This window comes from Boleophthalmus pectinirostris, unplaced genomic scaffold, assembly GCF_026225935.1.
Source record: "Boleophthalmus pectinirostris isolate CB_2022bp ecotype Guang Dong unplaced genomic scaffold, ASM2622593v1 HiC_scaffold_21, whole genome shotgun sequence".
Classification (NCBI taxonomy): domain Eukaryota; kingdom Metazoa; phylum Chordata; class Actinopteri; order Gobiiformes; family Gobiidae; genus Boleophthalmus; species Boleophthalmus pectinirostris.
The window spans coordinates 12233464-12246148 of NW_026571175.1; the positions used below are offsets into that span (position 1 = coordinate 12233464).

General features: G+C 37.9%; 1 protein-coding gene across 4 annotated transcripts in view; it reads left to right on the plus strand.

Annotated features, from left to right (window-relative positions):
- The window catches only part of ptprua (protein tyrosine phosphatase receptor type Ua), a 456280-nt gene that overhangs the window by 124947 nt on the left and 318648 nt on the right, over positions 1-12685 (plus strand). For all 4 annotated transcript variants that reach the window (XM_055157468.1, XM_055157470.1, XM_055157469.1 and 1 more), the window contains exon 2: positions 6542-6670. In XM_055157468.1, the coding sequence (XP_055013443.1) occupies positions 6542-6670 (129 nt within the window). The remainder of the gene's footprint in view (positions 1-6541; positions 6671-12685) is intronic.

A 12685-nucleotide genomic window follows, 5' to 3' on the forward strand; every position in this document is an offset into this window, starting at 1 on the left:
TTCATAACAGACTTCAGATTTCAGAGATTTCAGAGTTAAAGTTAGGGCTGCATGCAATAGTAAAAATAATGTTTTTTTCCATCATATTGATCAATGTAGAGAAGGTTTCAAAGGGAGGTTTTAAAATGCCTCCCTTTGGTGTTGGGCTTAGGTACTCAGAGTAGGATAAATTCCCAGTGCTTTAAGCAGTTACATCAGTTGAAAATGGCTTCTGGACGGGAGCCGAAACGAATCCCGCCTGGACGAATGATGAATTATATTTCTTTTTTCTTTCTTTTTTTTTTTTTTAAACAAAATAAAAAGGGTGTTTGTTATTAATTTGATGAACTCAAACATTACACAACTTTTAAGTGTTTGATCTTTAACACTAAAATAATAATTCAATGTCTTCCTCCAAGGACAAGTCCAAAGTCTACTCCAAACTGCATGCTTTTACTGACACTAAATGCTTTGAGTACAATATACCATGGTATCACATTTAACCTATCTTAAAACTTTAAATGTGCATTCTTTCTGAGAGTAGACTTGCCATTCTACAGATCTAACCTGTAATTAGACCTAATGGTGTCACCCGCTAATCTCCATAGACATAGGTATGTTTTAATGCTGTATTGTGGAACTTCCTAGCCAGGCTGGCGCCACCTAGTGCCTCTGCTCTATTTAATTTCTCTCCAGCAACTAGGTCAGGAATCGGAATACACTAGACACTAGAGGTTTGCAAGAACCCCAGAAGTTGTAGACCGCACAGCGGCCAATCAGCGAAGAGCTCAGAAGACATGACGTCAAACTCAAGCGCCTGTCTGGGTCACTTTTGTGGAACAACGCAACAGTAAACAAAGGTCGAGATGGATGTAAACGAAAACGCACATTCTGTGTTGGCAACAATTCCCGAGATCAAGGATTTAAAGCTGGAAGAGAATGTTGATTAAGAATTTTATTAAGGGGAAAGACGTTATTGCCCTTCTTCCTACGGGATTTGGCACATTACATACATCACGACCAAATAGCAGTGATTAGTTAAATTAAAAAAGTACCCACCTACCGTTGAGTGAACAAATCCTAATGCTGCGAGGTCAGACAGTTTCCACGAAGTGAAACCAGCTGTTGAATCAGTCTAGGAACTTCCAGGCAAAGCAATAAGAGAGACAAGCTGGTGACAAACCCTCCACCAGAAACGTTATGTAGTGTGCGAAGCTTCAACTCCACCACTTCATTAGATGCACTTGTGTTTTTCTAATTACATGAATGGGCTCTTTTTTTACTCGTGCTGATGAAAGCTATTCGGACCCTCTCGAAAACGCCAAAATCTTGAAGCAATGCATTCTTGGAATCGGCAAGGTAATAAACAGAAAGCAGTGAATCAGAGTTTGAGAAGTTTGGGGATTATTGGTGAGAGGATATATTTGGATAACCCACACCGCCCCGATCCGTAGTGCGAAGCCAGAAAAGACACAGGAGGCAATTAAAAGTGTGATGTGCTTACACGGCCGGAAATGCACCGATGGCTGCAGGCCAAAGGGAAGGGACCGGAAAGAATGAATGGAGGTGATGGGGAGGGAGGGGGTTGGTGGGGTGGCTCCTGTTTTATTTGTCAGCGCTAACTGGGGGTTCGGACAAGAATGCAGACTTGGTCATTTTTTATTATTTATTTGAAAGATTATTTTGTTTGATTTCGCCTCATTTTATTTCTAGATATGATAGAGCTGGGTATTATGACAGAAAAGACTTTTTTTTATTAACAGACACCTTCAGAAAGACTTCATACCAAGAACCTAGTCTATAATGTCTTATCCCACTGTGGCATTGAAATACAACAGATACCTTTTCTTCAAAGGAAAATGTAATGTCTGAGGATAGAGAAGAGAATATCTCTGTTTACATCTCTCAGAGAATACCAGAACAGATAGAGCTAGTATCAATACATTCTTCGAGCTATGGCCAGACAGCTGATAGAAACCTATTACATAATCCATTGTTAAAAAGTTTTCTAGGCTGACTTGTTGAAATAAAAATGACAAGATGTAAAGAAAAAAATAATAGTTGGCAAACATTTGTGGCCAAAAACACAGGACAGCCATCCAAATGAATAAATTAAGTTTGATGAGCTTAACTTTTGGAAAGTTTGGACAGGAAGGTAACCTATTAGCATACTCTAGCAAGCTTTCAAAGTGTTCTTTTATTATTATTAAACTGTCTAGACCTGCCTTTTCTGATATAGTCAGAACATTGAAATTCATGCAGTTCCTCAATGTTTTTAAACTTCACACACTAGATAGACATGTTCAGATCAGTAAGTAAATCAAAGTTCATTCAGATTGAAAATGCTGCCAATCTTTGTTGTGTTTTTGTATCATCAAATTTCATACCAAAAAGTATTTTCCATGACACATTAAAGGTCCTATATTACAAAAAATTGACTCTTGTGAGCTTTAAGCCATATTATAATGTTACCTCATCAAAAACATACGTGGGGAAAATTTGAGTAACCCTGTCTGTCTACATATGCAAATCTAAAAATGCTCTGTTCCACCTTGTGATGTCATGTAGTGGTAGTTTCAAGGTCAGCTGCTACCTTTTACCTTTATTTCTGTAGAGATTGGCGAATTCAGGGGCTGAAATTATCCAAACGGTTCCAGTGAAAGTGTGTAAAGTTTAAAAACACTGTGGAGCACTTCCTGTATCACCACATGACATCACAAAGTTGAACAGAGTGTTTTCAGTTTGAGAGAAGAACCTAAATAAGCAGAGTCTGTGTGTTAAACATATTTGAATGAAACAAAACACAACTCTGGATATGTTTTTGATAAGAAAATATGGATCAGCAAACAGCATAATAAGGAGTTACACAATAGAAAGTACAATATCTCGTCATTTAAAAGCCCCAACAATAATAGTGCTAGCGTGTTAGCTTCATCAGCAACTCTGTGTATCCAGACTGAGCGATGACCTCCTCTGCACACTGGTGACAGGTCTTTGCTTCGCCGTACGTCTTGTAAATGATCCGCTCTTTCGCATTATTCCCAGTTCTTCCCCTCCGGCAGCCGCTGTGCTTTTCCCAATGTCCATGTCCACAAATCACTCTCACATTTAACCTGCGGAGACTCATTTTGTCCACAGAAGACCCCAATAAGCTGCTACTTTCGGATTTTGCTTGCAACTTCCAAGTGTGGGGGCATCGAGGCTGAAATGATTAAAAGTGTAGATGGTTTATTAAACACTGGAGTCTTTTGGGGGGTTTCTGTGCAGCCCGGGTGTGATTATAGAGCGGAGAACGCAAAACTACTCAGGTACAGTAGGTGGGAGTTGATCTATTAATCACAATCTAAAATGCAATTTGAAGGAACACAATTAGCAAATTGCATTTTTTGACATAGCATAATTTCTCGCACAAATAACTAAATATAAATAAATGACTGCATAGAAAAAAAAAGTATCTATTAGAGCTAGTATTTTTGTTTATTGTTCTGGATGTGTTCAAAATGTGAACTTAAAACAGAGCTTTGGTGGGGTCATTATTACCCCTCCCCCCATGAAACCAACTGATAGGTTACTTGATTAACAGATTAATTATATTATAATGTTTACTTTTCATATGAGGCACACTGCAAAAACCAAACAGCACATCTTTTTTTAAGAAAGGGTAAAATGGGATAAGATGTTGCATTTGTTTTTTGGCAGGTCCAAAATAAGTAAGAAGTGGTTTAATTTTTCAGTTCGCAAAATGTACAGTTTGTGTCCATTGTCCTTCTAAGATGATTCTTTACTGGATAACAGCGATGTAGTAGAAGTTTGCTGCAGATTTCCTTTTGCTTGTTGGTGATGAGATATTTGTGAGGTAATGTCCGTACATTTTTCCATGGAATATTGTCAGTAGAGTCAGGCTGCTAACAGTGCATGAGTAGGGCTGTTTGGGAGGTGCACTTGTGTCGATAGTCACTCTTTTTCCGTGGTGACTCATTATAAGGCAAGTTTCTTTGAAGATGAAGCCAAGTAAGTTCCTTTTGAAAAGTTTTTCAAAGTTTGGTGTGCAGCGTCTTCACTCACGCCTGCTCAAGCCGCCATCTTTGGGTGCTGGCGCTGTCCTGCCGCTTCCCCAGTTTAGGCTCCTGGCTCCACTAATGACATCACTCTGTTGCAGCTAATGAAATATCGGCAGGAGTAACCCTGTCTTCATATCACTGAATACATCTCACAACGTCTAATAAACAAAATGTGAACTAAAACGTGTTCAATTAATACTACTGACTTTGGAAAAATATCAGAATAAATATTATACAATATTTTTGTGTATTAAAATAAAATGTCAAATATTGGTAGGGACTGTTTTGTCTTTCTCAAATATTGGTTATGATGTGTCTCCACCGTCACTATGCAAACCTATGCTTTTGAATAAAACAAAGATATAAATAAAACTTAAATTTAATTCGTTGAGCTAGAGACTTAACAACTTGTGAATTTAGCAAATGCATGCTTTAGTCCGCTTCATTTGCAAATTTGTCATGCAGTGTTTTACAGTTATCACTGTGTAATCAAGTCCTGAAAGAAATGGCTCATAATAATAACAATTATATAATGATACAAAATAAGTTCAGTACAAATGTCTGACTTTATTGTGTTTGTATCCGTAGTTAAAGTATTTGCAACCTTTTTATTTACATTTCTTTTTCAGTAACCTTCCAGTCATCCAATATTTAATTTCTTTGCACTGAGAAAAAAAATATAGGCACTTCTTGTACTGAGCAGGCAGTGCACTTTTAATGATGAAAGAAACTGCACTGTTGTCATAGCAACTAACAATTCAAATGTACTAAAATGATCCCTACCGGTAACAAAGGGGCCTCAAAAAGCTTGAAGGGCCATTACAGAGCATTATCCACGGGTTTCAATATTTAGAGGACCTTTTTCCATTCAAATGATATAATCTTTTCAAATTATTAATCACTATGGCATATTTGTCATTATTCTGAAACCCATGGATACCAACAAAACTATATTTAGTTTGTCAATTGTCAGTTTATATTATACTGGTAAGGAATTTCTTAATTTTTTTAAACCAGGGACCCATAGTATTTGCTCAGACATATTTTTCAATTTCGGAATTTCAACTGCAAGCTGCCCAAACCTTCAGTGTTGCCGGACATTTCTACCCTTATTCTTTGGCACATTTTTTCGTTTTTTGGACCATACTTGTGTGCTCTATGATTCGAACAATAGTGCTGTTCCATGCCTCCACTGGTCTGATACTGCTGGATATGAAAGCCTGTATTTTGAGCTGCAATGGCACAATAGTGAATGCGACCACTCCATTGTGGACTGGGGAGGGGTCACCTTCACAAACTGGCCTCTGCTACCATCGGGCCCCGGTCCCCCCACTGCTATTAAGTGACCCGTGGCCTCTGTGTCATTTCCACACCACAGGCTAATAGTACGAAATAGCACTTTTTCTTTCCTGATGCGAGAGGCCATGCTGACTGCCCGCTGCCCAACCATTAGCTGTCATTTAGTATATACACTCATTTTTTCACGGATTGAATGTATTTTTACTTTTAATGTAGTTTTTTATGTATATTGTTGCTTTTCATGTAAGCCAGTAATATTTCTGTGTCAAGATATATCAGAAAAAAGCTAGATACTTTTTAAATAACCAATGTACTACTAAGTGAACTACAGCAGTGGTCCCCAACATTTTTATAGCCACAGTCCGGTTTTATGTTCGACAATACTTCGTGGACCGGGGGCTGCGGCGGTGCGGCATGGTTTAGACTTGGTTTAGTTCCAGTTTTAGTCCTGGTTTAGACTTGTTTTAGTCCTGGTTTTAGTCCTTGTTTAGATCTGTTTAAATCCTGTTTTAGACCTGGTTTAGACTTGGTTCAGTCCTGGTTTAGACCTGTTTTTACACCTGGTTTAGATCTGGTTTTAGTCCTGGTTTTAGTTCTGGATTTAGTCCTGGCTTAGTCCTGATTTTAGACCTGGTTTAATCCTGGTTTAGTCCTGGTTTAGTTCTGGTTTAGAGATGCGTAGTACTGAATTCCAGTTCTACCACATATTAGAATCTGAATTGTATACAAGACTATTTGGGGGGTCTGCTACCTGCTTGTCTCTATGGAGATGTACAGTATAGTGCTTTGCCCATGATGTTCCACAGTATGGCATTAAACATATAAGTTGCGTTTACTCAGTTCTAGGTGTTTTCATGCTCAAATGAAAATGAGTCATGCATTCTGACTGTGATCGGGGTCATCTCTCCCTAGATCTGACCTGTAACTTAGTCTGATCGCGTCAACTGCTTGTCTTCCATGGAGATAGATGCATTAAAAGTCATACTGTGGAACATTCTTGAAAGAAAGCAATAATACTTCCATGAAGACGAGCAAGTTCACCAGAGTAGTTACTGCTTCATTATGTTTTCATGCTTATTTTTGTATTACTCATTATCTTATTGATTTATTTTTTGATGGTACATTAGAGCTTGTTTTTCTATTAAAGGACAATTTATCTAAACTTAAATATTCTTTTCTTCTCTCTCTTTTTTGTCTTGCAGCGGGGTGCACGTTTGATGAGGACTCTGACCCGGGCCTATGTGAATACAGACAGGGCCAGGAGGATGATTTTGACTGGCAGCTCATACGCACCTACAACTGGCCCCACCCGACGCCAGATCTGCTCCGAGGTAAGCTGCAAACTTCTAATATGGGAATACAGGGAGCTCCTCTGCGTTTTTAAAGTCTGTACAGCCTTATCTGACTCATGATTACTGTCAAATAACAATTTAGATTAAACTTTGATGAGGCAAACTACATCACATTTTGATATATGCTTTGTGCGCTCTGCTGGTGTTTTCTATCAACAAATCTCATGCCAAATCAGGCTTTTCCATAACATGTATAACACTAAAAACAACATTTATTTTGAACAATTTAGTAATTCCAGAGTGGCAAGCACATGGAGCAGTTAAAATCCAATAATAAATGACTTGCTCAAAAGGTCTCAGTGCAGCTTAGCAGGAAACCTGGTCAGGTAAGGTCGGCAGGTCCTGTGTCGGGGTAGTTTGAGGAGAGTAGCAGCCCTCTGGACAAAAGTGTTCCTTTGGGAAAAAATATTGCTGCTCATTCTGTGATTACAGTGTGTAATGCATGTTTTAAACCATGATTTTGATTGATTGCCGTATAGTTGTGTATTGTGAATTTTATTTTATTTTTATGCTGCCCTTTCCAAGCATAAAACAAGCATCCTTAATGTTATCAAAGCTGTAATGTGAAATATGTATTAATGTTACACCAGCCAAACATCTGTTCATTCACTAAACATGAGTTACCTTTCCTTTATTAGACCTCTCCTGAGTATTCCGACACTTTTGTTTTTGCTGAATCCCATCTTTCTCCAGCTGGCATTATTATTATTCTCCACAAATAATGTACAAATATGCTTTACAAGAAAGGCCTTCAAAAAAACACTGTTAGGATTTTTCTACCCAATTATTTTGTTTTGAACCAAATTTTAATGCCTGCTTTCATGTGGGGTGCGTCATTATGCGAGCTCCACAAATAAAACAACGTATTGCATGAATAAAATCATTTACTCACAAACTTCGGCTTCGAGTATAGTACCAGGAGAATACAAGTATGCAAACTTAACAATTACATCCGTACAAGCAAATAAAATAACAAAATGAATAAAGAAAAATATACAAATAAGTGAGTTAAATGTTGTGTTTGCTAAATATAAAATAAAAAGAAAATGCCTTTTCAAAGAAGATAATAGAAGCCACAATAGTATTAGATAGATGAAGGCCATTTAAAAGGCTTTGTCAGTAAGATACAATGCCTAATGCTATTATGCATTGTTATTATTTAATGTAGCATTCATGAGTAGTAAATGATCACAATGGAGAAGATTGGCCAATTGAGTCTATTGTGCATTTCTCTTTTATGACAAATATTTTAGTAAGTAAAAAAGCATTACACATTTGTGTGATTCAATATTATGACAAGATTTATGAAAAAGTAATTTGGCATTTAATTTAGCAGCAGTAGTGGCAGCAGCAGTAGTAGTAGCAGCAGTAGTAGTAAGTAGTAGTTGTAGAGGTGGCAGCAGTAGTAGTAGTAGTAACATTAGTAGTTCCGGGAAGATGGCGGAACAGACATACGGATAATTCGAGCGCTACATGTAGGTGAACCAGAACTCCACAAAGTCTTAACTCAAAATAAATCCCGGTGGTAATCTCGAGATGAGTGGAGGTAACACACGTAGAGGCCAAAGAACAAAGAGAGACATGTCTGAAGTTGCCGAACAAGATGAGAGTGACCAGGAGGCTAGCGAAGCAACACCGCTGCTCTGGAGGAGTGGAACATGGACGCAAATGACTCGCTGCATGAGATGCAAAAGCAGACCCGATATATGCAAGACAAGATTACAGATTTTGAGGCCAGGTCTTGAAGAAATAACATTAGCAGTAGTAGCAATAGTGGTAGTATCAGTAGTGGTAGTAGTGGTAGTGGCGGTAGTGTCAGTAGTGGTATAGAAGCAGTAGTAGCAGTAGCAGCAGCACCTGTAGTAGCTATAGTATGTAGTAGCTTCAGTATTAGTATTTATCTGTGTCAGTAAGGCAAAAATATAGGCCTACTTTTCTCCTCACAAAATTATTTTCCACTTAAGAATTCCATAGCAGCAATATTTTCTTATAATATCTTCCACATGTGCCCGGTTTTACTCCTTTATGCACATTATGGTTACACACTGAAAACTTAATCATATTGAGGATTACATACCACTGCATGTTCTTTACAGTCAAGCTCTTCATAGTCAAGCTTTAAGTGGGAGATTATTAGCATATAGAGCCATGCAGTTCAAAAGGGCCAACTTAGAAAGGGCTGACGCAGAGGACTTAAGACTTATGGTAATTTTGCTAGTGCGACAAATCCCCAGTAGACCCTAGCTATGCAGTATAAAAGTAGCATAGAGGTATAAGGACATAATGTCTGCTATCATCTCGCGTGTAATCAACCCATTCGTGTAGATGAAAAGAAGATAAAACGCTAGAATACATGTGGTACCAGTATGGTCCCCTGAGGAACCCCAGGAAGTCTCATCAGCATTGACCCGTACGAGACTGCACCGATCCTGGGGAGGAGGTTGGCTTGGCACCTCCAGGGATGGGACTGTGCCTGAAACAGCGGAACTAGCATGATATGGTATTTCCGCCAATTAATTATTATGAAGTCCCATATGTCTGCCTGTGCTTCATTTAAATGAATGGGTTTATAAACGGTTTAGCCAAGCAAGCATCATAGAGAAGTAATGTATGCAGAAATATTCAGGAAAACAGCTTTTACTTCATACAGTATGTGGTAGAATCAGTTATCATGGAGGAAAATACTGAATTATATTGCCTGCATATTTTAAAAGGCTGTTTGAATTTTTATTGTATGAAAAGATTGCACAAGTTTATCCATTCTATATCACTCAGTCATTTGTGTGCAACTAGATGAACTAATGTCTGTATCATCCATATCATTTGACTTTTGAATAGTTTGAATGTATTTTGTTCTGAATGATTAGATTTCTTGGTTGGTTCCAATTTATTTATCAATCCTCATTATATACATCTAATGCTCAGCCATGAAACATTCTAGGCAAAGCAATAACTTCTCCATAAAAACAGCAAGTGGCAGGCCCTCTGCCCTCCACCAGAAAAGTTGCATAAGCCTGCTTTTAATAACAGCTTTTTACTCAGTTGAAAGATTTCTATTGAAAACAAGATAAAAGCACTGCTGAACTGATTTTGAATTAATTTCACAAATATAACCAATATTCACAAAAAAACAGTAACGGATATTCAGTAAACATAGGGATGTAACATTAACCAAAATATCGTGATGTCAAATGTTCTCACAATAATATGATGGACCATCACAATATTTCAAAGTACAAGTTTCTTTGCTTAAATTAAGAGTGATGGTGCAGCAATAGCTTAAAAAATAGAGGGTACCATATGCAATTATCCTTTGCTCCATTTCAGTGCAGACTACATGAATAAATAACTGTTCTTAGGCACTTTTAAATCTTAGCTCTTTGGATTATGACAGCACCAAAGTCTTGCCAAGTAATTTTAAAAGGTTCAAGTGTCTGTCATATCGCAACAGATATCGTACTGTGAAATGAATTTCGTGAAAGTATCGTACAGAGAGATTTTGATATTGTTACATCCTTAAATAAAAGTACTAATTTGGTCAAAATCATAATGATAACTATTCAGAATTTGACACATTTTAACTTGGATATTACTTTTGTAGTGTTTTAATTCTTCTCATTGGATTATTTAATTGAAATATATAATTGTTTTCACAAAGTAAATGTTTAAACCCTCTGTCTCTTTCATTGCACACATTTAATTTACCAAGCCAACTTATTCAACCCAGTAAACACTTTTATTTCACCGTAAAGATGTCAGCATAAGCAGCCCTTCTTTATTTAAACATGTATGTAAACTCCGTGGAGATTGGATAGGACCCCCCGTGTAGACTTATGACGAAGTTGGAATGAAAGCTAGCATGGGGCCTGGCAGAGTGCTCTATGATTGGAACAGCCATTCTATGTGGTGGAATTGTTTGGCATAAATCAGCACACGGCACACGCAAGCCAATTTCTACATCTAGCATTTGGCGAGGGTGGAATAAGGCGCGTTGTACATTGCTTTGGGCGGATCGCAGTAATGTACGGGAAAGACTTATTTGACTCGGGGTCACCGTTGTGCATGTAAAATCATTGTTCGTCAGCTTGGCTTTATTTGTCAAGTTGAATTATGTAAGACTCAATAGCTAGAGGTGGGTAGTAGCTGAAATTTGATGTAAATGCTATTGATTTGAAATAATAGTCAATATTATAGAGCTGTAACTGCCCATAGGCAAAGTAACAACTGCAATAGTCTTGAAAAGCACTTTTCAAGAGCGCAAAATTGCTTAGCATTTTGTGCATTGTAGCCATAGTGGCCCTGGGGCAGAGTGAAAAAAGTGGCTGCCAATCTGCACTATTTGTACCAGTAACAATTAAACAGCCATTCACAAATACAGTGATGTCATAGCAACATCTGCATTGTGAAATTCTGAAGTTCAGAATGTTCAAGACTGAAATTAAAGCAAGTTAGGAGTTCTGGTTTTAAGTTTGTATTTCTATGGCAACATGCAAAAAGTTACATACTGTACCATTTTTGGATGGGGATCTACCACTCGCTTGTCTCCATGGAGATGTCATTGCTTTGCCTGGAATTTTTCACAGTATGATATTAAACATACCTATCTTTGTGTTTTCGTTGCTTTAATGTAGATCTTTTACCCTGGGTGGGCTCCCCTCTCCACAGATCTGACTTGGTAAATTTAATGTCATACTGTGGAACATTCTAGGCAAAGCAACAATATTTCCATGGAAACAAGTGAGCAGTGGACACCCATCCAAAGTTCCATGGTACAAAGGACCAGTATGTAACTTTTTGCATGATGCCATAGAAATACAAACTTAAAACCGTAACTTGTAACTTGCTTTAACTTGAGTCTTGAATGTTTGAACTTCAGAAATTCACTTGGTACAATGTATTTTTTTGCAAGTCTGCCCCAGTGCCACTATGGCTACAATGCACAAAATTGAAAAGCAATTTTGAGCTATTGAAAAGTGCTTTTCAAGTCTATTGCAGTTGTTACTTTGCCTATGGGCAGTTACAGCACTATAATATTGACTATTATTTCAAATCAATAGCATTTACATCAAATTTTTAGCTACTACTCACCTCTAACTATAATACAATGACATACCAGAAGAATTTGCACTTGTGTTTTTCATCAATTTATTATTTTTTATTAATTTATTGTTTATGAAATGTACACAAATGGACCAAACATTTCAGCATAGCTACCATCTGCCTTTATGATTTGTTCAAGCATTCAAATTGCGCCCTCAATTCAATTATTAACCTGTCTACCGTGTTATGATTTATTTTTTATAGTTCCCATAAACTAGTAAAACAACACGCCTTTTATTGCCGTTGAAGTGTTCAGAATTGGAAATCTGTTTTGCAGATTGCACACTTCATTTTTTCTAACCCAAACAATTTAAGTGCTACGGATGGACCAGTCAATGCACCGTACAGTATCTCTATACAACAACAGGCCCTCGAAAAGCCAACAAATTTCACTCCGCCAACCAATTCCGGGAGCTCTGCCTTTGTGTTAATGCCCCATTTAAATGCAAAGAGCCACTCCGTCAATCTAGTTAGCTTTTCAACTGGATCCTCAAAGTCCGCAAAGTTGAGCCCAAACCCGAAGAGGGAGACTGACAGAGAGAGAGGGCTAAGGACAAAGCAAGGACGAAGGGCTACAAGGGGCCATTTTGAAGTTGTGCTTTTTAGCAAATGATCGATGTTCGAAGTTCGCAAAAGGTAAATGTGACAGGAGTAGTTTTGGTTCACTTTGCAGAGCCGGGTGCAACTAAGGCCACAAGAAGGGATTGCATTCATAACCTTGACGTGATGTGCGAGGAAAGTGCCATAGAAAGAAGCAAGGAAGTAGGCTTTTGTGATAAATTGCACACTATCTGAATACGGTCTGTTGTGAAATGGCAGGTTTAAAGGTGCTATTGATGAACTTGACATGCAAAAGTACAGTGAATGTTAGTAAAGGGGTGTCTCTCAAGAGGA